General features: G+C 44.9%; 1 protein-coding gene across 1 annotated transcript in view; it reads right to left on the reverse strand.

Moving 5' to 3' along the window:
* The window catches only part of LOC139384483 (A disintegrin and metalloproteinase with thrombospondin motifs 17-like), a 197,538-nt gene that overhangs the window by 21,640 nt on the left and 148,303 nt on the right, over positions 1-27,595 (reverse strand). Inside the window, exons 16-20 of the mRNA XM_071129270.1 lie at positions 23,002-23,076; positions 20,155-20,235; positions 9,676-9,833; positions 6,910-7,072; positions 86-221 (exon numbers count right to left, since the gene is read on the reverse strand). Of these exons, the coding sequence (XP_070985371.1) occupies positions 86-221; positions 6,910-7,072; positions 9,676-9,833; positions 20,155-20,235; positions 23,002-23,076 (613 nt within the window). The remainder of the gene's footprint in view (positions 1-85; positions 222-6,909; positions 7,073-9,675; positions 9,834-20,154; positions 20,236-23,001; positions 23,077-27,595) is intronic.

The raw sequence follows: 27,595 nt of genomic DNA on the forward strand, positions 1-27,595 counted from the left end.
GATGACACTCATTCAACTATTCCTGATTAAGTGTGTGTGTGTAACTGCTTGTGTGTGTGTGTGTGTGTGTGTGTGTGTCTCTCACCTGTACTGGCAGGGGTGTGAGTTGCAGCGTCGTACTTGAGGTAACGGCCTGTTCTCTGGTTGGCAGAGGCTGTCATTCACCAGAGTCATGCTTTTATTGACTAGCATCATACAGGATACCACTGTCCTCCTCTCACCTGGAAACACACACACAGTTATAATCTGAGGTATACAAACACAAACAAATTACAGCGAAGGAGAGAGTGACAAAAGAGAGTGAGAGAGAGAGAAAGAGAGAGAGAGAGAGACTGAGAGAGAGGGAGAGAGAGAGAGTGTGAGTGAGTGAGTGTGTGGGTGAGAGTGAGACGCTGTCTCAAAAAAACTTCAAACTGTTTCACACACACAAAACACATGGAGTTCAAGCCTCTGTCTCAACCGGCATAACCCTCCAGTGAACTACATCATAGCCTGGTCTAATGCGAAGGTAATTACACAATAAAACTCAGTTAATTAACACTAAATGAGAGCACTGAAGTCCTATATTTGGAGCTGTGCTGGCCCCTATCCAAACCACCACTTGCTGGTTAAGGCCCCGACTACTGTGTGCGTGTGCGTGTGTGTGTGTGTGTGTGTGTGTGTGTGTGTGTGTGTGTGTGCAGGGCCCGAGATCTAGGCTTTGTTCCAACTTTATGAAAATCAATCCTTTCTCCCTCCCTCTGGCCAGAAGTTGTGCACTATATAAGAACTATTGTGTTTGTGTTATATTGTGTTAAGTGTACTACAGTATATAAGGACTAGTGTGTTTGTGTTATATTGTGTTAAGTGTACTACAGTATATAAGGACTAGTGTGTTTGTGTTAAGTGTACTACAGTATATAAGGACCAGTGTGTTTGTTTTAAGTGCATTACAGTATATAAGGACTAGTGTGTTTGTGTTATATTGTGTTAAGTGTACTACAGTATATAAGGACTAGTGTGTTTGTGTTATACTGTGTTAAGTGTACTACAGTATATAAGGACTAGTGTGTTTGTGTTATATTGTGTTATGTGTTCATGGGTTTCTACTATATGGCTCAGAAATGACTAAATCTAGCTTCCCACTACAATATTTATGTCACAGGTTTCATATTCCTACATCGTCCCAAAATCCTGTGATGGGAAATGTTTTATGAAAACTGTGTACAGGCTCCCTGACGATAATGCCAACCCCCATCCCATCCCTTAGTTGTCACGGCCTGACCTTAGAGAGCCTTTTATTCTCTAATTTGGTTAGGTGACTAGGGTGGGCACTCTAGTTTTTGTATTTCTATGTTGGCCTGTTATGCTTCCCAATCAGAGGCAGCTGTCTATCGTTGTCTCTGATTGGGGATCATATTTAGGCAGCCTTTTCCCACTGGGTTTTTGTGGTATCTTGTTTTTGTGTTGATGCCTGTGAGCTCTACAGAACGTCACGTATCTTTCATTATTTATTGTTTAGTTGTTCGGTTCTCCTTAAAATAAAAAGATGTCGAACCGATTGCACGCTGCGCTTTGGTCTGAGTATGATCACAACAACGATCGTGACATTAGTGTTCTTCTCAGAGCGACAGTGTCGGCAGAATTCATTTGGAGGGAAAACTAGTCATATTTACTCTAAAAACTGAAAGATACTGGAAGAGTAATAATGAATTCTGGTTACCAAGGAAACAGAGATTTGTTCCACACACACAGTGAGGCGCGGACTCTCCTATGAGGACTTTGGGTTTTCCTAATTTTTTGAATCGCTCCAAAAGTGGGCAACAAAATGTCAAGTAGAACTCTATGCTAAATAGGTTTACGCACATAATATTTGTCAGGGGTACAGGGTCCACAGTGGCTCAGTTGGTAGTGCATGGTGTTTGCAGGAGTATAAGGTCCCCAGTGGCTCAGTTGGTAGTGCATGGTGTTTGCAGGAGTATAGTGTCTCCAGGGGCTCAGTTGGTAGTGCATGGCGTTTGCAGGGGTATAGTATCCCCAGTGGCTCAGTTGGTAGTACATGGTGTTTGCAGGAGTACAGGGTCCCCAGTGGCTCAGTTGGTAGTACATGGTGTTTGCAGGACTACAGGGTCCCCAGTGGCTCAGTTGGTAGTGCATGGTGTTTGCAGGAGTACAGGGTCCCCAGTGGCTCAGTTGGTAGTACATGGTGTTTGCAGGGGTACAGGGTTCACAGTGGCTCAGTTGGTAGTGCACGGTGTTTGCAGGGGTATAGTGCCCCCAGTGGCTCAGTTGGCAGTGCATGGTGTTTGCAGGGTTATAGTGTCCCCAGTGGCTCAGTTGGTAGTACATGGTGTTTGCAGGGGTATAGTGTTCCCAGTGGCTCAGTTGGTAGTGCATGGTGTTTGCAGGGGTATAGTGTCCCCAGTGGCTCAGTTGGTAGTGCATGGTGTTTGCAGGAGTACAGGGTCCCCAGTGGCTCAGTTGGTAGTACATGGTGTTTGCAGGGGTATAGGGTCCACTGTGGCTCAGTTGGTAGTGCATGGCGTTTGCAGGGGTATAGTATCCCCAGTGGCTCAGTTGGTAGTACATGGTGTTTGCAGGAGTATAGGGTCCCCAGTGGCTCAGTTGGTAGTGCATGGTGTTTGCAGGAGAATAGTGTCCCCAGTGGCTCAGTTGGTAGTACATGGTGTTTGCAGGAGTACAGGGTCCCCAGTGGCTCAGTTGGTAGTGCATGGTGTTTGCAGGAGTACAGGGTCCCCAGTGGCTCAGTTGGTAGTGCATGGTGTTTGCAGGGGTATAGTGTCCCCAGTGGCTCAGTTGGTAGTGCATGGTGTTTGCAGGAGTACAGGGTCCCCAGTGACTCAGTTGGTAGTACATGGTGTTTGCAGGGGTATAGGGTCCCCAGTGGCTCAGTTGGTAGTGCATGGTGTTTGCAGGAGTACAGGGTCCCCAGTGACTCAGTTGGTAGTACATGGTGTTTGCAGGGGTACAGGGTCCCCAGTGGCTCAGTTGGTAGTGCATGGCGTTTGCAACGTCAGTGTTGGGGGTTTGACTCCCACGTGGGACCAGTACAAAAATGTATGCCCTCACTACTGTAAGTTGCTCTGGATAAGAGTGTCTGCTAAATGGCTGAAATGTAAATGAAATGTAGGCAACTAGATTCAGCCACGGGATGATTTTTGTCTAAGCGGTTTGTCGGGGCGGGCGTAACATAATCCTAGTCATTTGTACTCTGCAAATTGATCGCAACTAAGCTCAGAAAGAGTTTGTATTTAAAAAATAATATTAATTTCCATACCTTGATTACATTGAGACACCATCACATACTGTATGTCTCTTTTGTTTGTGGGAATACTTGGGAAAAAACACTTGCAGGCCTGTTGCTGACCCCTGATATATGCCATTTCGCAGGCGCTTTTATCCAAAGTGACCTACAGTACACGACCCCACAGATTGTATTTTCAACTAGCGACTTTCAGGAAATAACACTGATCAAATTTGGTAAAACCCTTTAAGTCATCAGACAGCTGGCTGCCTACAACAAACGAACCGCTAGCTGGCTACAACAAACTCACCACTAGCTGGCTACAACAAACTAACCCCTAGCTGGCTACAACAAACTAACCGCAAGCTCTCTACAACCAACTAATCGCTAGCTGGCTACAAAAACAAACCGCTAGTTGGCTTTAAAAACGAACTGCTAGCTGGCTACAACAAACTAACCGCTAGCTGGCTACAATAAACTAACCCCTAGCTGGCTACAACAAACTAACTGCTAGCTGGCTACAACAAACTAACCCCTAGCTGGCTACAACAAACTAACTGCTAGCTGGCTACAACAAACTAACCGCTAGCTGGCTACAACAAACTAACCGCTAGCTGGCTACAACAAACTAACCGCTAGCTGGCTACAACAAACTAACTGCTAGCTGGCTACAACAAACTAACCGCTAGCTGGCTACAACAAACTAACCGCTAGCTGGCTATAAAAACTAACTGCTAGCTGGCTACAACAAACTAACCGCCAGCTGGCTACAATAAGCTAACCACTAGCTGGCTACAATAAGCTTCACCCTTGACATTGTTAAAGCACTCCAAACGAGTGAACGGACAAATAAACGAAACTGGTAACCTAAACCTGCACACACCCTCTCACCAGCCAAGGTTGAAACACCTATCACAGCTAAATTACATATGTTATCGATGATTCAGACTGAACAACGCATTATAGCTAATCAGTCACTGGATAGCGATAAAACCGCTGATGTCATGGTGCTGTTTTCACTCTAATTATTACCAGACTTGCTTCGAGAGTTACTTCAGTTCATAATTGGATGGATTTACCATAGTTCATAACTAAATAGTTTTACAAAGTAATCAACTTTTAAAAAATCATGTCATTGATGTCATAGTGTTGAGATGAGTGCAAAAGCAAATTGAAGTACAACCTACTGATAATTGTAATATATTTTTGCAGCCTTGTTTTCCACTGGTTGAGATACAACATCAGTTGAATTTATAGTAAAGGGTAATCTACTCTTAATGGTTAAAACAACATTAACTAGCCACCTATCCATCCACTTCACATCTACTGCTAGATGATGGTAAAATACTGTTACTCTGAGTTAATAAAAATAACGTTTTTTCCTCAAAGTTTATTTTTAATATCACCAGAATCAGCTCTAGATATTTGCAGTCTCAGCAATGAACTGAGAATTGAATAGGCAAAACTAGAGACACGTACTGTATGTGTGCAGTGTGCTGTCCACTGTGTGTGTGCCTGCATGAGAGTGCACGTGTACATGCACGTGTTTAACTTTGTTTGCGTGTATGTTCGTGGTAACCCAGTTGAAAGTCCCACAGTGGGAGCCAGCTCTATCTGTCTGGTGTGCTCTAGTTCAGAGGTTAGAAGTTCACCAACACTGGGCCTATTTGTCTCCCCCAAGCCCCAAAGGCCTGTCCAACTAACCATCTGCCATAGCCTCTAACACTTCTCCAAGACCCAACCCACTACCTCAGTCCCAACGGTCTGTCCAACTAACCCTCTGACATAGCCTCTAACACGTCTCCAAGACCCAACCCACTACCTCAGTCCCAACGGTCTGTCCAACTAACCCTCTGACATAGCCTCTAACACTTCTCCAAGACCCAACCCACTACCTCAGTCCCAACGGTCTGTCCAACTAACCCTCTGACATAGCCTCTAACACGTCTCCAAGACCCAACCCACTACCTCAGTCCCAACGGTCTGTCCAACTAACCCTCTGACATAGCCTCTAACACTTCTCCAAGACCCAACCCACTACCTCAGTCCCAACGGTCTGTCCAACTAACCCTCTGACATAGCCTCTAACACGTCTCCAAGACCCAACCCACTACCTCAGTCCCAACGGTCTGTCCAACTAACCCTCTGACATAGCCTCTAACACGTCTCCAAGACCCAACCCACTACCTCAGTCCCAACGGTCTGTCCAACTAACCCTCTGACATAGCCTCTAACACGTCTCCAAGATCCAACCCACTACCTCAGTCCCAACAATCTATCCAACTAACCCTCTGACACAGTCTCTAAGCCCAGCCTCCAAGCCCCATCCCACTACCTCAGTCCCAACAATCAATCCAACGAACCCTCCGACACAGCCTCTAAGCACAGCCTTCAAGCCCCAACCCTCTCTACCTCAGTCCCAGCCGAATGGCTCCAGCCTCACCAACCAGGTGTAACCCACTAACCCAACCTCACTAGCCTCAACAGTATATATTTGTGTTTGCTCATGTGAATGTGTGAGAGCAACATCCCTCTCCACATCCCTCATTGCCCCAGGCAGCCATCCAGCCAAGCTGTGTTTGATGTTTGTTGTGGAACCCGGATCCTGGCGGATCCTCTGCGCTGGGCAACCAGCCCCAGATTAGTGCATCAGCATGGAGAACAGACGTGACGCTCCACAGTCAAGATTAGAGACCCATATCTAACTTGTAACCCCAACGGATAGAAGCAGCAGTGGTGGATGGGAACTGAAGGGGGGTGGGGAACTGAAGGGGGTGGGGGAACTGAAGGGGGGTTGGGGGGACTGAAGGGGGTGGGGGGTTACTGAAGGGGGTAACTGAAGGTGGGTGTGGGGAACTGAAGGGTGGTGGGGGGGACCTGAAAGGGTGGAGGGTAACTGAAGGGGGTGGGGGAACTGAAGGGGGGTGGGGGAACTGAAGGGGGTATGGGAACTGAAGGGGGGTGGGGAACTGAAGGGGGGTGGGGAACTGAAGGGGGTGGGGGAACTGAAGGGGGGTGGGGGAACTGAAGGGGGTGGGGGAACTGAAGGGGGGGGAACTGAAGGGGGGTGGGGAACTGAAGGGGGGTGGGGGAACTGAAGGGGGGTGGGGGGTTGCTGAAGGGGGCGGGGGGAACTGAAGGGGGTAACTGAAGGTGGGTGTGGGGAACTGAAGGGTGGTGGGGGGGACCTGAAAGGGTGGAGGGTAACTGAAGGGGGTGGGGGAACTGAAGGGGGTGGGGGAACTGAAGGGGGTGGGGGAACTGAAGGGGGGGGAACTGAAGGGGGGTGGGGAACTGAAGGGGGGTGGGGGAACTGAAGGGGGGTGGGGGGTTGCTGAAGGGGGCGGGGGGAACTGAAGGGGGTAACTGAAGGTGGGTGTGGGGAACTGAAGGGTGGTGGGGGGGACCTGAAAGGGTGGAGGGTAACTGAAGGGGGGTGGGGGAACTGAAGGGGGTATGGGGGAACTGGGGGGGGGAACTGGAGGGGGGGTGGGGTGGGGGGTGGGGGAGGAGGGGGAACTGGGGGGACTGAAGGGGAGGGGTGTACTGGAGGGGGGTGGGGGGGAACTGGAGGGGGTGGCTGAAAGTTCACTATGCATGAATCCAAGGTCAACAGCTATCACAAACCCTGCAAAGACTCTCCTTGGGATGTGTGTGCGTCATACCTCCTCCACATTGTACGTTGCAGTCTTGCCAGGAGCTGTGTGTCCAAAGGTAGAGGTGCTCTGGTGCTCTCTGCTCCTCACTGACATCATCACGTTCAGTTACGTTCAGAGACACTGTGTACTCATAGTGTATCCCATAGGTCTGGTCATGGAACAACAGCACCTAGGGGAGAGGGAGTTATGTTTAGAAACACTGGCTTGTTATGTTCAGACACAATGTCCTGATAGTGTATACCATAGATATGGGTTGAGAGACTGGGTCATGTTCAGAGACACAGAGTGAGTGAGTGAGGAGAGATACATAATATATAGAGCCTCCCCCCTTCTAAATCCATAGCACCAAACCTTAGCACAACCACATTATCAGTACAATGCACAATCCAGATCCACATTACAGACGTACATTTAACCTGCCCTCTCTAGCAGAACATACAGCCTCCCCCAAGCATCCTGAAATACTTTGTAAAGGAAAGAGAGAGAGGTCCACCTCTACAAGGCAGCAATCCCAACTTTTGCCAGGACCCTGAAGGATGTCACCCTCAACCGCAGCCCCAGAACCTCAAACAGGAGCAACAGAGCAACGGACACCACGCCCAGACCAGTGAGACACCCTCCCAGACCTGCAAGACCCCTCCCAAAGGACCTGCACTGAGAGAACCCACGCCATGAGGACTTACACCCAGACCACAGCATCACCAGCCACAATCCAACCAGCTGAGACCCCGCCAAACAAAGCCTGGCCACACCCACAGCATATAGGCCCCCCACAGATCAGACCTATGCCATTTCCCTGTCAGAGTCTATCTAGAAGATAGCGAAGGAGTCAGGCGCAGGACACAGGTAAGAGTAACAAACACTGTATTTACTCAATCCAAGAACGGAACAAAAATCCAGTTACAAAACAAGGACAAAACAGGACTCAAACTCCAACACACGAAAGACAATCACGCACAAAACAGAAAGGGAAACCAGAGGGTTAAATAAGGAACATAATTATGAGATGGGAACCAGGTGTGTAAACAGACAAAACAAAAGGAAAAATGAAACATGGATCGGTGGCAGCTAGAAAGCCGGTGACGTCGACCGCCGAACGCCGCCCGAACAAGGAGAGGGAACAACTTCGGGGGAAGTCGTGACATTCCCTTTATGGTTGTGAGGTCTGGGGTCCGCTCATCAACCAAGAATTCACAAAATGGGACAAACACCAAATTGAGCCTCTGTATGCAGAATTCTGCAAAAACATCCTCTGTGTTCGTAAAACACCAAATAATGCATACAGAGAAAAATTAGGCCGCTACCTGCTAATTATCAAAATCAAGAAAAGAGACGATAAAGTCTACAACCACTTACAAGGAAGTGATTCCCAAACCTTCCAAAACAAAGCTACAGAGAAATTAGCCTAGAGATGAGTCCCCAAAGCAAGCTGGTCTTAGGGCTCTATTCACAAACAGACCCCACAGAGCCCCAGGACAGCAACAGAAACACAATTAGATCCAACCAAATCATAAGAAAACCAAGAGATAATTACTTGACAAATGGGAAATAATTAACAAAAAAATTGAATTATATTTTGGCACTCAACAGAGAATACACAGTGGCAGAATACATGACCACCGTGGCTGACCGAAAATTAAGGAAAGCTTTGACTATATACAGACTCAGTGAGCATGGCCTTGCAGAGGACGCCATAGGCAGACCTGGCTCTCAAGAGAAGACAGGCTATGTGCACACTGCCCACAAAAATGAGGTGGAAACTGAGCTGCACTTCCTAACCTCCTGCCAAATGTATGACCATATTAGAGACACATATTTCCCTCAGATGACAGAGACCCACAAAGAATTCCAAAACAAATCAATTTTGATAAACTCCCATATCTACTGGGTGAAATTCCACAGTGTGCCATCACAGCAGCAAGATTTGTGGCCTGTTGCCACAAGAAAAGGGCAACCAGTGAAGAACAAACACCATTGTAAATACAATCCATTTATGTTTATTTATCTTCCCTTGTGTACTTTATCTATTTGTACATCCTTATAACAGTGTACATAGCCATAATATGACGTTTGAAATGTGTCTATTCCTTTAAAACTTGTGAGTAGAACGTTTATTGTTTATTTTTGATTGATTATTTCACTTTTGTTTATTATCTATTTCACTTGCTTTGGCAATGTTAACACATGTTCCCATGCCTGTAAAGCCCTTAAATTGAATCGAGAGAGAGAGAGACAGAGACAGAGACAGAGACAGAGAGAGAGAGAGAGAGAGAGAGAGAGAGAGAGAGAGAGAGAGAGAGAGAGAGAGAGAGAGAGCACGCATTCATTCATTCATTCTCTATAATCCCTGCCAGTGTTGTAAAGATGTATGATCCAGTGGAGGTATAATGGTATAATTATTGGTTCCCAATAATGGCTGGGACGGCGCGAATGGAATGCCATCAAAACATGTGTTTGGTGTATTTGATACCATTCCGCTCCAGCCAATACCACAAGTTAGAGCGTTCCCTGGTAGGCTGTCATTGTAAATAAGAATGTGTTCTTAACTTAACTGTAGTTAAATAAAGATTACATTTAAACTAACAACTTCCTCCCTTTGAAGCCCAATTTCCATGCTCTTAACTGACCCTCTCTGATCTCTGTCATCATGTGGAGTAGACTGAGGAGGTTAAATGCATCAGCTCAACATGCATTCGCATGATAGGGATACACACACACACACACACACACACACACACACACACAAAATCTCTCTCTACATGATAGGTTTACCATGAGGTACAGCGGGGTCTTGGTGGGTCCCTTGGCGGACATTTTCTCCCAGAGTCCTCTCCGGACGTAGCGCACTGTAGTGCCGGCCAGCTGGAACTCTCCAGGAAGCTCAATCTTCCAGTCGCTGTTGATGGACCTCTTGGTAGAGTCTTTCATTGCTGGAACAAGCAGGATGTAGAATTAATTTAAGAGGAAGTTCAGGACAACTTGATGTTAGATGGTTCCCTATCACTTGCCCCTATCACTTCCATTGAAAGTAAGCATACCACAGTCTCCACCAACATGCCTAGACCTGTAAACGCAGGGTTCAATTCCCACTCTGACTGTCCCCTTACATCACTACCTTTATACAAACCCATAATTCAAACCATGTCTCTAACCTAAAATATGTATATTTTTTATTTAAAGAGGAGCAAACAAACAATTAACATGTAGCAGGCAGGCAAAGTGAACACACACTTCTCTTCACTTCTCTGAAAATGACTTTTGATGCCCAAATTGGCTACTTTCGAAATAGCTGACCCGGTCAGTGAGGTTTTACTTCTCGCAGTGCCTGAACCACAGGAAAGCAGCACAGCATCAGAGACCCAGTCGGTTCCAACTAAGAGAGTGTCCCTTGATGTGGAGACTGTGGAGGTTGTGAAGTCCAGCAAACAGACTACCTCACCGCATGTCCACAGTTATCCCCTGTGGACATGCGGTGCTTGACTTAAGGTTGTTGGGTAATGCATTAGAAAGAGAGCGAGGGTGGAGAGAGAGCGAGAAAATAAAGAGAGAGAGAATAAAGAGCGAAACAGAGAGACTGTTGGGGTGTACTGTAAGACATTCCATAATAATTGAATGTTTGAGCCAGGTTTTTCCAAATGCATGTTGTTTTAATTATTATTTTGGAAGGACTTGACGACCAGAGAGAGCTCCAGAGAAATAAAAACACCTTGCACAGTGAATGGACTCTTTCTAAACACGTTTGTTTTACTGCATGTCAATGAACTTACAGATTTAGATGGAATTGAAAATAATTTAAACACTTTACTATAAAACTGCCCAGGAACATAATATTAACTATATACAAAAAAACTACTTCAGATCTTTCAAATTGTGTTTAGCCACATCGTTAAATCAACTTAAATTAAAATGCATTAGAATATTAGTATCACTGTTCCATGGTCATCGTTAGATTATTTGCATCACTGTTCATTGGTCATCATTAGAATATTAGCATCACTATTCCATGGTCATCATCAGAATATTAGCATCACTGTTCTATGGTCATCATCAGAATATTAGCATCACTGTTCCATGGTCACCATTAGAATAATAGCATCACTGTTTCCATGGTCATCATTAGAATATTAGTATCATTGTTCCATGGTCATCATTAGAATATTAGCATCATTGTTCCATGGTCATCATTAGAATATTAGCATCACTGTCTCATGGTCATCGTTAGAATATTAGCATCACTGTTCCATGGTAATCATTAGGATATTAGCATCACTGTTCCATGGTCATCATTAGAATATTAGCATCATTGTTCCATTGTCATCATTAGAATATTAGCATCATTGTTCCATGGTCATCATTAGAATATTAGCATCACTGTCTCATGGTCATCGTTAGAATATTAGCATCACTGTTCCATGGTAATCATTAGGATATTAGCATCACTGTTCCATGGTCATCATTAGAATATTAGCATCACTATTCCATGGTCATCGTTAGAATATTAGCATCACTGTTCCATGGTCATCATCAGAATATTAGCATCACTGTTCCATGGTCATCATTAGAATATTAGCATCACTGTTCTATGGTCATCATCAGAATATTAGCATCACTGTTCCATGGTCATCATTAGAATATTAGCATCACAGTTCCATGGTCATCATTAGAATATTAGCATCACTGTTCCATGGTCATCGCTAGATTATTAGCATCACTGTTCCATGGTCATCGTTAGAATATTAGCATCACTGTTCCATGGTCATCTCTAGAATATTAGCATCACTGTTCTATGGTCATCGCTAGATTATTAGCATCACAGTTCCATGGTAATCATTAGAATATTAGCATCACTGTTCCATGGTCATCGCTAGATTATTAGCATCACTGTTCCATGGTCATCACTGTGTTGTTTACTAGCTCTACAAAAAACATAAATTCTCTTTTCCTTTTCTACACATAGTATTTCACAAGTTTCCCTTAGGTACAGACTGAGGATCAGCTTCTCCTCTCCCAATCTTAAGATTAACCAGGGTAGAACTGCCGCTTTCAAGCAGCGGGACTCTAACCCGCAAGCTTATAAGAAATCCCTTTATGCCCTCTGACGAACCATCCAACCGGGAAAGCGTCAATACAGAACTAAGATCGAATCATACTATACCGACTCCGACACTCGTCAGATGTGGCAGGGCTTGCAAACTATTACAGACTACAAAAGGAAGCAAGCTGAGAGCTGCCCAGTGACATGAGCCTACCAGACAAGCTAAATAACTTCTATGCTCACTTCGAGGCAAGTAACACCTAAACATGCATGAGAGCATCAGCTGTTCCGGACGACTGTGTGATCACGCTCTCCGCAGCCGATGTGAGTAAGACCTTTAAACAGGTCAACATTCACAAGGCCGCAGAGCCAGGTGGATTACCAGGACGTGTACTCCAAGCATGCGCTGACCAACTGGCAAGTGTCTTCACTGACATTTTCAACCTCTCCCTGTCTGTAATAAAAAATGTTTCTAGGAGACCACCATAGTCCCTGTGCCCAAGAACACTAAGGTAACCTGCCTAAATTACTACCGACCCGTAGCACACATGTCTGTAGCCATGAAATGCTTTGAAAGGCTGGTCATGGCTCACATCAACACCATTATCCCAGAAACCCTAGACCTACTCCAATTTGCATACCACACCAACATACCACATCCACAGAAGATGCCATCTCTATTGCACTCCACACTGCCCTTTCCCACCTGGACAAAAGGAACACCTACGTGAGAATGCTATTAATTGACTACAGCTCAGCTTTCAACACCATAGTGGCCTCAAAGCTCAAAACTAAGCTAAGGACCCTAGGACACCTTCCTCTGCAACTGGATCCTCGACTTCCTGATGGGCTGCCCTCAGGTGGTAAGGGTAGGTAACAACACATCCGCAATGCTGATCCTCAACACGGGGGCCCCTCAGGGGTGCGTGCTCAGTCCCCTCCTGTACTCCCTTTTCACTCATTGGCTGCATGACTCAAACACCATCATTAAGTTTGCTGATGACAACAGTGGTAGGCCTGATCACCAACAACGATGAGACCTGACCGTGTGGTGCAAGGACAACAACCTCTTCCTCAACTTGATCAGGACGAAGGAGATGATTGTGGACTATAGGAAAAGGAGGACAGAGCACGCCCTCATTCTCATCGACGGGGCTGTAGTGGAGCAGATTGAGAGATTCAAGTTCCTTGGCGTCCACATCACCAACAAACGATCATGGTCCAAGCACACCAAGACAGTCGTGACGGCACGACAAAAGCTATTCCCCATCAGGAGACTGAAAAGATTTGGCATGGGTCCTCAGATCCTCAAAAGGTTTTACAGCTGCACCATCAAGAGCATCCTGACGGGTTGCATCACTGTCTGGTATGGCAACTGCTCGGCCTCCAACCGCAAGGCTCTACAGAGGGTAGTGCATCCGGCCCAGTACATCACCGGGGCCAAGCTTCCTGCCATCCAGGACCTCTATACCAGGCGGTGTCAGAGGAAGGCCCTAAAAATTGTCAAAGACTCCAGCCACCCTAGTCATGGACTGTTCTCTCTGCTACCGCATGGCAAGCGGTACCGGAGCGCCAAGTCTAGGTCCAAGAGGCTTCTAAACAGCCTCTACCCCCAAGACATAAGATTCCTGAACAGCTAATCAAATGGCTACCCAGACGATTTGCATTGCCCCCCTTCTATGCTACAGCTACTCTCTGTTATTATCTATGCATATTCACTTTAATAACTCTACCTACATCCTAAACTGACCCAAGATCAGCGTCTTGGGGAAACTTTATCATATAAAACGTGGTGGAGACATACCTCACACTGTACAAAAGGAAGTAGTGTTGGAGTGTTTCTTTAGATCACCAGATGTATTTTCAAAGGGAGTGGCTAGCCTTTCAGTCTCTCCTCCCTCCCTTCCATCTGTACCTCCCTACTTCCCTTCCTCTCTTCGCCATCCCTCTTCTCCCTCCATCCCTCAACTCCCTCCTATCACTAGAGAGGATCCCAGCCTGTCCTATCATTACACACAGAACTAGATGTCTCCAGTCCCCAGTGTACTCTTCCTGTTGACAAAGCACTTAACAGTTAGAAAAATGTTTAATAGCTGTTGTCAGAACACTCAAAAGGAAACCGCAAGAGTGAAGTGTTCAAACACTTTACAAGCGGCTGACAAATGAGTGTGTTTATCGGCTTTCAAATTTCCCTGCAGAGTCGACAGAGAACAAAACATGCTAGACAGTGCAGAATGTTTTAGCACTGGCTTAAGACTGTATGGGGCAGCCAAACTCAACTGGCAGAACAACAACATAGCATTTACAGTAGTCATATACAAGTCAATCAATCATTTTTAAAAACAGCTTTCAAAAATGACCCGGGCGCCACGGCCTCTCTAACTCGGCAACCTGTCTTCCTCTCACTCTCTCACTCTCCCCCACCTCTACTAGTGCCCCGTCTAATCCAATCATGTGGTTAAATGCAAGAGCCCATGGCTTACCCAATCACATCAATGCAAATATCCTCTACAACACCTCGGAACAAGCAGGCAGAAAGAAACATAAATATTTCACTGAGGTTCAACTGTTAATATCACAGATAGAAGGAGCTTAGTTACCAGTATCCTTGTTAATATGGCTTGTTAAAAAAAATTGTTGACGGCGAGTGGACAGAAAATGCATTCTCCCCACAACCAGAACAAAACACATGTGCCTGATATGCAGCGAGTCCGAAGCCCTCGTGAAAAGTGGCAATGTTAAGCGTCATTACACCAAGCATAGTAATATAGATCAGACTTATCCTCTGAACACGGAGGTGAGAACAAACAAGATTAAACAACTCAAATCCCAATATGAGACAAAAAGTCCATGTCAATTTCCTGAAAGCCCAACAACGTGCAACGGTGCGTTCACTGAGGATAGCTTGGGTTTAGGGAAAACACTGACGCTGAGATGGTAAAAGAACGCATGTGTGAAGTTGCTGACACCTTGTTTGCAGGTAAACAATACAGATTACCGGTACCCCCTGTATATAGCCTTGTTATTGTTATGTTATTGTGTTACTTTTATTTTTTACTTCAGTTTATTTGGTAAATATTTTCTTAACTCTTCTTGAACTGCACTGTTGGTTAAGTGCTTGTAAGTAACCATTTCATGGTAAGGTCTACACTTGTATTCGGCATGAAAAATAAAGTTTGATTTGATTCCACAGCAATGAGGAGAAATTAAATATTAGCTGAAGATTTGACTTCACAACTTGATGAGGTCATTCAGAATGCACCAAGCATTTCATTGGCTGTGGATGATTCAACAGATAACACTGATAATGCCCTGCTTCTGTTGTTTGTCAGATTTGATTATGAAACAAAGACGTAATTCTGGGATGAGCTGTTGGGCTTAACACATCTAGAAGCAGACACACAGGGAGATAATGTCAAAAGGATGCTGACCAAAAGGGGGAGAGCTCTGAAGTCAGTGGTCTCCATCACCACAGATGGAGCTCCAGCCATGACAGGAAGAGGAGGGGACTGGTTACATGTTTAAAAGAGGACCACCCTGTCCTGACATCAAATCATCCATCAGTCTGTCCTGTGTGCCAGTCTGGGAAAAGAGTATTCTGAGGTCATGACAACGATGATGAAACTGATCAAGAACACCGCCTGCTACGAGGCTTTCTGACAGAGGTTAATGCCAGCTTTGATGACTTACTACTGCACAATGTCAGATGGCTCAGTGAAGGCGGGGTTTTGGAACCTTTCTGGGCCATTCAGGAGGAAATCAAAGCTTTCTTATCAGAGCAAAAGAGTGACAAGGCAACTCAGTTTTCTGATGACGAGAAGAGGGAAACAGTAGCATTTTTGACAGACATGACATCACACCTCAATCAACTGAATGTTAAGCTGCAGGACAACACAGTGTGACAGACATGACATCACACCTCAATCAACTGAATGTTAAGCTGCAGGACAACACAGTGTGACAGACATGACATCACACCTCAATCAACTGAATGTTAAGCTGCAGGACAACACAGTGTGACAGACATGACATCACACCTCAATCAACTGAATGTTAAGCTGCAGGACAACACAGTGTGACAGACATGACATCACACCTCAATCAACTGAATGTTAAGCTGCAGGACAACACAGTGTGACAGACATGACATCACACCTCAATCAACTGAATGTTAAGCTGCAGGACAACACAGTGTGACAGACATGACATCACACCTCAATCAACTGAATGTTAAGCTGCAGGACAACACAGTGTGACAGACATGACATCACACCTCAATCAACTGAATGTTAAGCTGCAGGGACAGGACAACACAGTGTGACAGACATGACATCACACCTCAATCAACTGAATGTTAAGCTGCAGGGACAGGACAACACAGTGTGTGATATGATAGCAGCAGTTTGGGCTTTCCAGAAGAAATTGGAGCTTTTCCAGAATGATCTCCAGGGAGAACTCCAATCTTCTGGTGCAAACGCAGGGAGACAAAGATGTTCCCAACCGTGTCGATTTCATCCAGAAGCTGATGAAGAACCTCAAAGCTAGCTTTGATTACTTTTTTATATTTTTATTTTACCTTTATTTAACTCGGCAAGTCAGTTAAGAACAAATTCTCATTTAAAATGACGGCCTACCAAAAGGCAAAAGGCCTCCTGCAGGGACGGGGGCCTGGGATTTCACTGTTGGAAGAGAATCGCTTGCTGGTCATCCAGAACCATCTTAGTCACAAAAAGTTGTCAGAGGAAGCTAAACAGATCTTCAGACGGGTAGATGTTGTCAGAGGAAGCTAAACAGATCTTCAGACGGGTAGATGTTGTCAGAGGAAGCTAAACAGCTCTTCAGACGGGTAGAAGTTGTCAGAGGAAGCTAAACAGATCTTCAGACGGGTAGATGTTGTCAGAGGAAGCTAAACAGATCTTCAGACGGGTAGATGTTGTCAGAGGAAGCTAAACAGATCTTCAGACGGGTAGAAGTTGTCAGAGGAAGCTAAACAGATCTTCAGACGGGTAGATGTTGTCAGAGGAAGCTAAACAGATCTTCAGACGGGTAGAAGTTGTCAGAGGAAGCTAAACAGATCTTCAGACGGGTAGATGTTGTCAGAGGAAGCTAAACAGCTCTTCAGACGGGTAGAAGTTGTCAGAGGAAGCTAAACAGATCTTCAGACGGGTAGATGTTGTCAGAGGAAGCTAAACAGATCTTCAGACGGGTAGATGTTGTCAGAGGAAGCTAAACAGCTCTTCAGACGGGTAGAAGTTGTCAGAGGAAGCTAAACAGATCTTCAGACGGGTAGATGTTGTCAGAGGAAGCTAAACAGATCTTCAGACGGGTAGATGTTGTCAGAGGAAGCTAAACAGATCTTCAGACGGGTAGAAGTTGTCAGAGGAAGCTAAACAGATCTTCAGACGGGTAGGTGTTGTCAGAGGAAGCTAAACAGATCTTCAGATGGGTAGATGTTGTCAGAGGAAGCTAAACAGATCTTCAGACGGGTAGATGTTGTCAGAGGAAGCTAAACAGATCTTCAGATGGGTAGATGTTGTCAGAGGAAGCTAAACAGATCTTCAGACGGGTAGAAGTTGTCAGAGGAAGCTAAACAGATCTTCAGATTGGTAGATGTTGTCAGAGGAAGCTAAACAGATCTTCAGACGGGTAGATGTTGTCAGAGGAAGCTAAACAGATCTTCAGACGGGTAGGTGTTGTCAGAGGAAGCTAAACAGATCTTCAGACGGGTAGATGTTGTCAGAGGAAGCTAAACAGATCTTCAGACGGGTAGATGTTGTCAGAGGAAGCTAAACAGCTCTTCAGACGGGTAGAAGTTGCATCACTGCAAATGGAGTTGATTGAGCTACAAGAAAATGTGTCTTTATGACCCTGTCTTACATTCTGGGGAAAGATAGAAAGATGGTGCCTGCAGCTGATGTCCCTGTTCTCAAGAAACTAGCACTAGACATCCTGCCCATGTTTGGCTCCACATACAGCTGTGAATCAGCCTTCTCCACAATGAACTTTATTCAAAACAAATATCGCTCCAGGCTCACCAATGGACACCTGCACCAGTGTCTCCAGAGTTGCTCTCACACCATTTGTGCCAAAGTTCAAAGCATTTTAAAGAGACAGAAAGTGTCATTTCTCTCATTGATGCGAGGTCCACAGTGACTGATACATGAATATTGCATTGCATGACCCACAGTGACTTATACATTAATATTGCATGACCCACAGTGACTTGTACATTAATATTGCATGACCCACAGTGACTTGTACATTAATATTGCATGACCCACAGTGACTTGTACATTAATATTGCATGGATCACAGTGACTTATACATTAATATGGCATGGCCCACAGTGACTTATACATTAATATGGCATGGCCCACAGTGACTTATACATTAATATTGCATGGCCCACAGTGACTTGTACATTAATATGGCATGGCCCACAGTGACTTATACATTAATATGGCATGGCCCACAGTGACTTATACATTAATATTGCATGGATCACAGTGACTTGTACATTAATATGGCATGGCCCACAGTGACTTATACATTAATATTGCATGGCCCACAGTGACTTGTACATTAATATGGCATGGCCCACAGTGACCTGTACATTAATATGGCATGACCCACAGTGACTTGTACATTAATATTGCATGACCCACAGTGACTTGTACATGAATATTGCATGACCCACAATGACTTGTACATTAATATGGCATGACCCACAGTGACTTGTACATTAATATTGCATGACCCACAGTGACTTGTACATGAATATTGCATGACCCACAATGACTTGTACATTAATATGGCATGACCCACAGTGACTTGTACATTAATATTGCATGACCCACAGTGACTTGTACATGAATATTGCATGACCCACAATGACTTGTACATTAATATGGCATGACCCACAGTGACTTGTACATTAATATTGCATGGCCCACAGTGACTTATACATTAATATTGCATGACCCACAGTGACTTGTACATTAATATTGCATGACCCACAGTGACTTGTACATGAATATTGCATGACCCACAATGACTTGTACATTAATATGGCATGACCCACAGTGACTTGTACATTAATATTGCATGGCCCACAGTGACTTTCTGTGCTTTCAGATTTGTTATTTAACTCTCCTTTGTTCTCCAGAAAACATGCACTTAATTTAATTGAGATATTATTTAATAATTCAAGTTCCATGTACAAAGGTTTAATTGGTCTCATTTACAGTTTTTGACAATCGCTTATGTTAGGTTTTGAACTTCAGTTGAACAGTTTTGAAAAGAGTATGTAAACATGTGTAAACATTTTGTGCCAAAGCAATGAAACATTATCCACAGTTTAACCCACATAGACTGCTGTTGTGCTCACTGTGTGAAGAGTTTTGAAAAGGTGACCTAAGTATTGAGAAATGGGTCCTAGCGATTGTAAAAACCTGTAATGTATTTACCAGTGTTCTGAAAACATTTGATATAACAACATGGTTTTTTACCATGCTGAACCACAGCGCCAATAAATGACCATATCCACCTGGACCTTTGCCACCTAGGACATTTGTGTCACTGGACCGTTTCAGATAGTAGTTGAGTACCCTGCTTTAGGGAATACAAGTTCACATCATTAGACAGATAATATGAACTTGTGTGGTTGTCTATTAAAGGGGTTCCCAAACTGTTTTCATCCAGGCCCCCCTTCCAGCATTAGGGAATATCCCACTCCCCCCCTGCACACCCCTATTTCTATGGGTACAAGCACCGAAATTAAACAAACGTTCCACAACCGTCTTGTTGGCGAAGAGAGAATTTTGCAGGTTTAAAGCTTATTTCCTGCAATTCAACACATCTTGCATCATCAGTTCCTCTTGTCATGTTAGTCATTATATACCTTAGAGATCTATTTATAACTTGGCAGAAATGTCCAGATCAACTAGCCCATGTCAGCTAATGTTTTTTAGCCCATAGATTTTGTAGTAATGTTGTAATGTTTGAGGTACTCAAATATAACATGAATACACATTAGAGTTTCAAGAATGTATAGAAGAATGTATAGAATTGCACGAAAATTAGCTTTAAAACTGCTAAATGTTCTCTGCACCCCATAACAAGGTAGGGTGGGGGGGGGGGGGGGGGGTGTGTGTGTGTGTGTGTGTGTGTGTGTGTGTGTGTGTGTGTGTGTGTGTGTGTGTGTGTGTGTGTGTTACCCAGAAAGCTGTGTGAGGGCTTGTCCTCCACAACTTTGATTCTCCTAGCACCAACGGGGATGACAGCAGCCTCGATGTAACCTGTAGAAACACAAGAGAGTAAGGTGGGTGGAGCCACACCCGGACCCACACCTGGGGTGAGGAAAGGACGAGAGGTGAGGGGGGATGAGAGGAGGTGAGGAGAGGTGAGGGGAAGGGGTAGTACAGACAGGGTTGGGCTGGGCTGGTTCTTTATCCAAGCTGTTAATTTGGAAAGGGTTGAAATAATTTTTCTGTGTGAAAGGCAAGGAGGAGGACAATGAAGGAAGTAGAAAGAGAGAGGGTCTACATCCCAAATGACACCCTGTTCTCTACACATGGGCCCTGTTCAAAAGTAGTGCACTAGACTCTGGTCAAAGGTACTACACTATGAAGGGAATAGGGTATCGTTTGGGACACAGATAGGGGTGTAACGGTCATAGTAGCAGTGATCTAACTCAATACCGGTGGACAGAAAGAGGTAGAACCTCTCTCTCTCGACCTTCTGTCTCTGTGTGCTGGAGCATCACACGGAGCCTGGGTTTGAAAAGAAGGATTCAACCAGAGACAGATAGGTAGGTTGTGACCCAGATGTCACCATATTCCCTATATAGTGTGATATTTAAGACTAGAGCTCAATGAGCCCTGTATCAAAAGCATTGCACTATATTGGGAATACGGTGGCATTTGGGATTCACACATTGAGATGTACGGCTCTGAATTCAACAGGTGTCATATAAGAGACCAGGAAGTATATGTGAGCAAAATGATCCAATCATTTTGTGGATCCCACTGGATATACACTACTTCCGCTTTATGACATCACTTTTGAATCATTAATTTGATTCTAGCACAGAGATCCTATGAAATGTTCTATGGATTCCAGCCTTAACCCGACTGGGAGAGAAATCTCTGATTAGACCCTTGCCAGCCCTTCCCTCCTCACAGACATGCATCCAAGCACCCACTAGTGTTTGGGCAGTAGTGATGATACAAAGCAGCTCGTTGGTTCCCAGGCCCTCGGGTGACTGACTGTGGTCCCACTGTTACTTCTGAGGCTTACACACAAATGTGTCAAAAAAGGAAACAAAAAATAGAGTGGAGAGAGATATGAAAGACCCACAGTGAGAGAGAGAAAGGGAGGGAGGGAGAGAGAGAGAGAGAGAAAGGGAGGGAGAGAGAGAGAGGGAGGGAGGGAGGGAGGGAGGGAGGGAGGGAGGGAGGGAGGGAGAAGAGGAAGAACAGAGAGAAAGAGATACATCAGCGAATAAGAGAGAGAGAACAAAATAGGGATATATAAAGAGGGGAGGAGAGGGTCTTCCATAATGTAGATAATTGCAATAGGAGGAACCCCCAACAAAATGGCACAGGTTGGGGTTTTGACCCCTGTGTAATGGGACTGTTAAGCTCTGTGGAGTCAAGAGAGACCAGGTGTGGAGTCAAGAGAGACCAGGTGTGCATCCTAAATGGCACCCTATTCCCTATCTAGTGCACTACTTTTGACCAAGACCCATAGTGCCTGTAGTGCACTACATAGGGAATAGGGTGCCGTTTGAGATGCAGAACCTCCTCTCTACAATAGATCCCAAAGCACAGTATCTATACAACCGTTTCTGAGAAAATAAAATAGCTTATTCTTCCAAACTTTCACCATATATGCCTCTTTATTGTCCCAATTGTTTTTGTTTAGTTTTTTAGTGTTACCAGACTGAGTTTGATTTATTCCTGTATCTCAAGGGGCCACATCCTAACGTGAGATCCACACGTAACAAACTTGACATCAATGCATGATTGACACCAAACTCAAGAGTTTCACACAGGTCTTACACTACAATCAAGTCCCCTCGACCTAGTTGAGCTGCTTTGTTCTTCTTTACTGCCCCCCCACTATGTACAGACTCCCTGTGTGTACTCACCGTAGTGCCGCCCTACAGGGCTGGATCTGCAATTACCACAACCATGCTATTATCTCTTTACACAGCACACAGGAACAAGTCACGAGTAAAAAGTGTCCGTAGCCTTGACACTGATCTAAGATCAGTTTAGCTTTCTCCCCCTCTAATGGTTAAGGTTAGGATTGGGGGGGAGTCTAAACTGATCCTAGATCTGTGCCTACGGGCAATTTTTTACCAAGAGCACCCCTTCACACAGTCAACAGGAAAACACCACAAACCACACACCCAGAAACGCTGTTAACAACAACACCCCATCGCTAAGGCCCAGAGTATTTCCTGGTCAGGTCACATGGAATGGAAAAAACTCCAGGCCCTACCCATCACCAACACCACAGGGTTACGTTGATTGCCACTCTGTATGTAGTTACTGTATACACACCATTACACACCATTACACACACAGACACACACACACTGTTCATTTACAGCCATTACTCTGGGAATGACAAGACAGACCCATCCTCCTCTGGGCTCTCCTGGGATTAACAATATGACGTTCAAGATTTTCAATATGATTCTTAATGATTTTGGCCATTGGAATATTGTTGTTGTTCTCCCACAACCCAGGTGGATGAGGAAGTACTACGAGGTATCCCAGTGTGTTCATCAGGAGGAGGGCCGGGAAGCCAAGCCCTGCCGAGCTGTTGGGATCCACAGTGTGTGTGTGTGTGTGTGTGTGTGTGTGTGTGTGTGTGTGTGTGTGTGGACCATCTGCGTTTTGGCTATTGATCCCAGGAGAAGCCAAGGAGGTTTGGATCTCCCATCTACCGACGTGTACACTCCAATCAGGGCAGGATGCACACACACACACACACGCACGCACACACTGCACACACACACACACACACACACACACACAGAGCAGGCATCTTACATGAGAAACACTTGGGGACAGCCCTTGGTTTAGCCATGACACAGGTAGAAACCCTCTTACAGTGGCTAGAGGAGACTGGGGGTAGAAGAGAGGAGGGGGGAGGAGAGGAGATGAGGGGGTAGGAGAGGAGAGGAGGGGAGGGGGGAGCAGAGGAGAGGAGAGAAGGGGGAGGAGGTAGGTGGAATAGCTTTAGCAAATTTACACACACACACACACACACACACACACACACACTATACACACTGTACACACACACAGTACATACACACACACACTGTACATACCCTCTTCCTTGCTCTCGTCTTCATTCTCACTTTCTCTCCATCTCTCAATCACACACACACACACACACACACACACACACACACACACACACACACACACGCACACACGCTTGTTCACACTGCCATTACAGTGTGTCAGAGTTGTGTTTGAACGGCCAATGTTATCTTAATAACCTCTTGAACCTCTGGGGGCAGTATTTCATTTTTGGATGAAAAACGTTCCCGTTTTAAACAAGATATTTTGTCACGAAAAGATGCTCGACTATGCACATAATTGACAGCTTTGGAAAGAAAACACTCTGACGTTTCCAAAACTGCAAAGATATTGTCTGTGAGTGCCACAGAACTAATGCTACAGGCGAAACCAAGATGAAATTTCATACAGGAAGTGAGCCAGATTTCGAATGCGCTGTGTTCCAATGTCTCCTTATATGGCTGTGAATGCGCAAGGAATGAGCCTACACTTTCTGTCGTTTCCCCAAGGTGTTTGCAGCATTGTGACGTATTTGTAGGCATATCATTGGAAAATTTACCATAAGAGACTACATTTACCAGGTGTCCGCTCGGTGTCCTCCGTCGAAACTATTGCGTAATCTCCAGGTGCGTGCATTTTTCCATTTTGAACAGGGGATAAACAAAACTGCCACGAGTGATTTATCATCGAATAGATATGTGAAAAACACCTTGAGGATTGATTGTAAACAACGTTTGCCATGTTTCTGTCGATATTATGGAGTTAATTTGGAAAAAAGTTTGCACTGAATTTTCGGGTTTTTTTCTTAGCCAAACGTGATGAACAAAACGGAGCGATTTCTCCTACACAAATAATATTTTGGGAAAAACTGAACATTTGCTATCTAACTGAGAGTCTCCTCATTGAAAACATCCGAAGTTCTTCAAAGGTAAATGATTTTATTTGAATGCTTTTCTTGTTTTTGTGAAAATGTTGCCTGCTGAATGCTAGGCTTAATGCTATGCTAGCTATCAATACTCTTACACAAATGCTTGTGTAGCTATGGTTGAAAAGCATTTTTTGAAAATCTGAGATGATTGTGTTGTTAACAAAAGGCTAAGCTTGTGAGCCAATATATTTATTTCATTTCATTTGCGATTTTCATGAATAGTTAACGTTGCGTTATGGTAATGAGCTTGAGGCTATAATTACGCTCCCGGATATGGGATTGCTCGTCGCAACAGGTTAAAACCTCTTAGAGCCATGTGAGACGCTAGCGTCTCACCTAGTCAACAGGAAATGGAAGTGCGCAACGCCAAATGCTAATAGTACTCGATAAAACTCAAACTTTCATTAAAACACACATGCAGGGTACTGAATTAAAGCTACACTCGTTGTGAATCTAGCCAACATGTCAGATTTTTAAAATGCTTTTCGGCGAAAGCATGAGAAGCTATTATCTGATAGCATGCAACACCCCGAAATACCTGAAGGGGACGTAAACAAAATAATTAGCGTAGCCGGCGCTACACAAAACGCAGAAATAAAATATAAAACATTCATTACCTTTGACAAGCTTCTTTGTTGGCACTCCTATATGTCCCATAAACATCACAATTGGGTCTTTTTCCCGATTAAATCCGTCCATGTATACCCAAAATGTCCATTTATATAGCCCGTCTGATCCATGGAAAAGCTCCGTTCCAAAACGCAACGTCCATTTTTTTAAATTAAATAAGTTGCCTATAATCTTTGACAAAACACTTCAAACTACTTTTGTAACCCAACTTTAGGTATTTGTAAACGTTCTGCGATCTGTATTCAATAGCAGCTACTCTTGATATCATCGTCCTTTGTCTCTCTCCCATAAGTCTCTTCCTGTTTACTGGACGAAAGGAAGGGCCTATTTCTCATTCCACCAAGGATTTAAACCAATGAAAATGCCAGTACTGGCGACATCGTGTGGAAGCTGTAGGAACTGTAAACTGACCGTTATCTATTTTCTCTTGCGATAGACAATTCAGAGACTGGCGGATGGCGGACTTTTTTGGGGTTTTTGTGACCAGGTTTTTCTTGGGATTTCGCTTGCTGTTCACGTTCCGTTATAGTCACAGACATTATTTAACCAGTTTTAGAAACTTCAGAGTGTTTTCTATCCACACATACTAATCATATGCATATACTATATTCCTGGCATGAGTAGCAGGACGTTGAAATGTTGCGCGATTTTTAACAAAATGTTGAACAAATTCAGGGGAGCCTTAAGAGGTTTTAATGTGTTGTGAAAAGTGTTATGTAATGTCATGTAATATTTTTATTGCATATCTCTGCCTTAATGTTGCTGAATCCCAGGAAGAGTAGCTGCTGCCTTGACAGTAACTAATGGGGATCCTAAATAAACCCCAGGAAGAGTAGCTGCTGCCTTGACAGGAACTAATGGGGATCTATAATAAACCCCAGGAAGAGTAGCTGCTGCCTTGACAGGAACTAATGGGGATCCATAATAAACCCCAGGAAGAGTAGCTGCTGCCTTGACAGGAACTAATGGGGATCCATAATAAACCCCAGGAAGAGTAGCTGCTGTCTTGACAGGAACTAATGGGGATCCATAATAAACCCCAGGAAGAGTAGCTGGTGTCTTGGCAGGAACTAATGGGGATCCATAATAAACCCCAGGAAGAGTAGCTGGTGTCTTGGCAGGAACTAATGGGGATCCATAATAAACCCCAGGAAGAGTAGCTGGTGCCTTGGCAGGAACTAATGGGGATCCATAATAAACCCCAGGAAGAGTAGCTGGTGTCTTGGCAGGAACTAATGGGGATCCTTAATAAACCCCAGGAAGAGTAGCTGGTGTCTTGGCAGGAACTAATGGGGATCCATAATAAACCCCAGGAAGAGTAGCTGCTGCCTTGACAGGAACTAATGGGGATCCATAATAAACCCCAGGAAGAGTAGCTGGTGTCTTGGCAGGAACTAATGGGGATCCATAATAAACCCCAGGAAGAGTAGCTGCTGTCTTGGCAGGAACTAATGGGGATCCATAATAAACCCCAGGAGGAGTAGCTGCTGCCTTGACAGGAACTAATGGGGATCCATAATAAACCCCAGGAAGAGAAGCTGGTGTCTTGGCAGGAACTAATGGGGATCCATAATAAACCCCAGGAAGAGTAGCTGCTGTCTTGACAGGAACTAATGGGGATCCATAATAAACCCCAGGAAGAGAAGCTGGTGTCTTGGCAGGAACTAATGGGGATCCATAATAAACCCCAGGAAGAGTAGCTGCTGCCTTGACAGGAACTAATGGGGACCCATAATAAACCCCAGGAAGAGAAGCTGGTGTCTTGGCAGGAACTAATGGGGATCCATAATAAACCCCAGGAAGAGTAGCTGCTGCCTTGACAGGAACTAATGGGGATCCATAATAAACCCCAGGAAGAGTAGCTGGTGTCTTGACAGGAACTAATGGGGATCCATAAAAAACCCCAGGAAGAGTAGCTGGTGTCTTGGCAGGAACTAATGGGGATCCTTAATAAACCCCAGGAAGAGTAGCTGCTGCCTTGACAGGAACTAATGGGGATCCATAATAAACCCCAGGAAGAGTAGCTGGTGTCTTGGCAGGAACTAATGGGGATCCTTAATAAACCCCAGGAAGAGTAGCTGGTGTCTTGGCAGGAACTAATGGAAGAGTAGCTGCTGCCTTGACAGGAACTAATGGGGATCCATAATAAACCCCAGGAAGAGTAGCTGGTGTCTTGGCAGGAACTAATGGGGATCCTTAATAAACCCCAGGAAGAGAAGCTGGTGTCTTGGCAGGAACTAATGGGGATCCATAATAAACCCCAGGAAGAGTAGCTGGTGTCTTGGCAGGAACTAATGGGGATCCTTAATAAACCCCAGGAAGAGTAGCTGGTGTCTTGGCAGGAACTAATGGGGATCCATAATAAACCCCAGGAAGAGTAGCTGGTGTCTTGGCAGGAACTAATGGGGATCCTTAATAAACCCCAGGAAGAGTAGCTGGTGTCTTGGCAGGAACTAATGGAAGAGTAGCTGCTGCCTTGACAGGAACTAATGGGGATCCATAATAAACCCCAGGAAGAGTAGCTGGTGTCTTGGCAGGAACTAATGGGGATCCTTAATAAACCCCAGGAAGAGTAGCTGGTGTCTTGGCAGGAACTAATGGAAGAGTAGCTGCTGCCTTGACAGGAACTAATGGGGATCCATAATAAACCCCAGGAAGAGAAGCTGGTGTCTTGACAGGAACTAATGGGGATCCATAATAAACCCCAGGAAGAGTAGCTGGTGCCTTGACAGGAACTAATGGGGATCCATAATAAACCCCAGGAAGAGTAGCTGGTGC

The sequence above is a fragment of the Oncorhynchus clarkii genome, chromosome 26, assembly GCF_045791955.1.
Source record: "Oncorhynchus clarkii lewisi isolate Uvic-CL-2024 chromosome 26, UVic_Ocla_1.0, whole genome shotgun sequence".
NCBI lineage: Eukaryota > Metazoa > Chordata > Actinopteri > Salmoniformes > Salmonidae > Oncorhynchus > Oncorhynchus clarkii.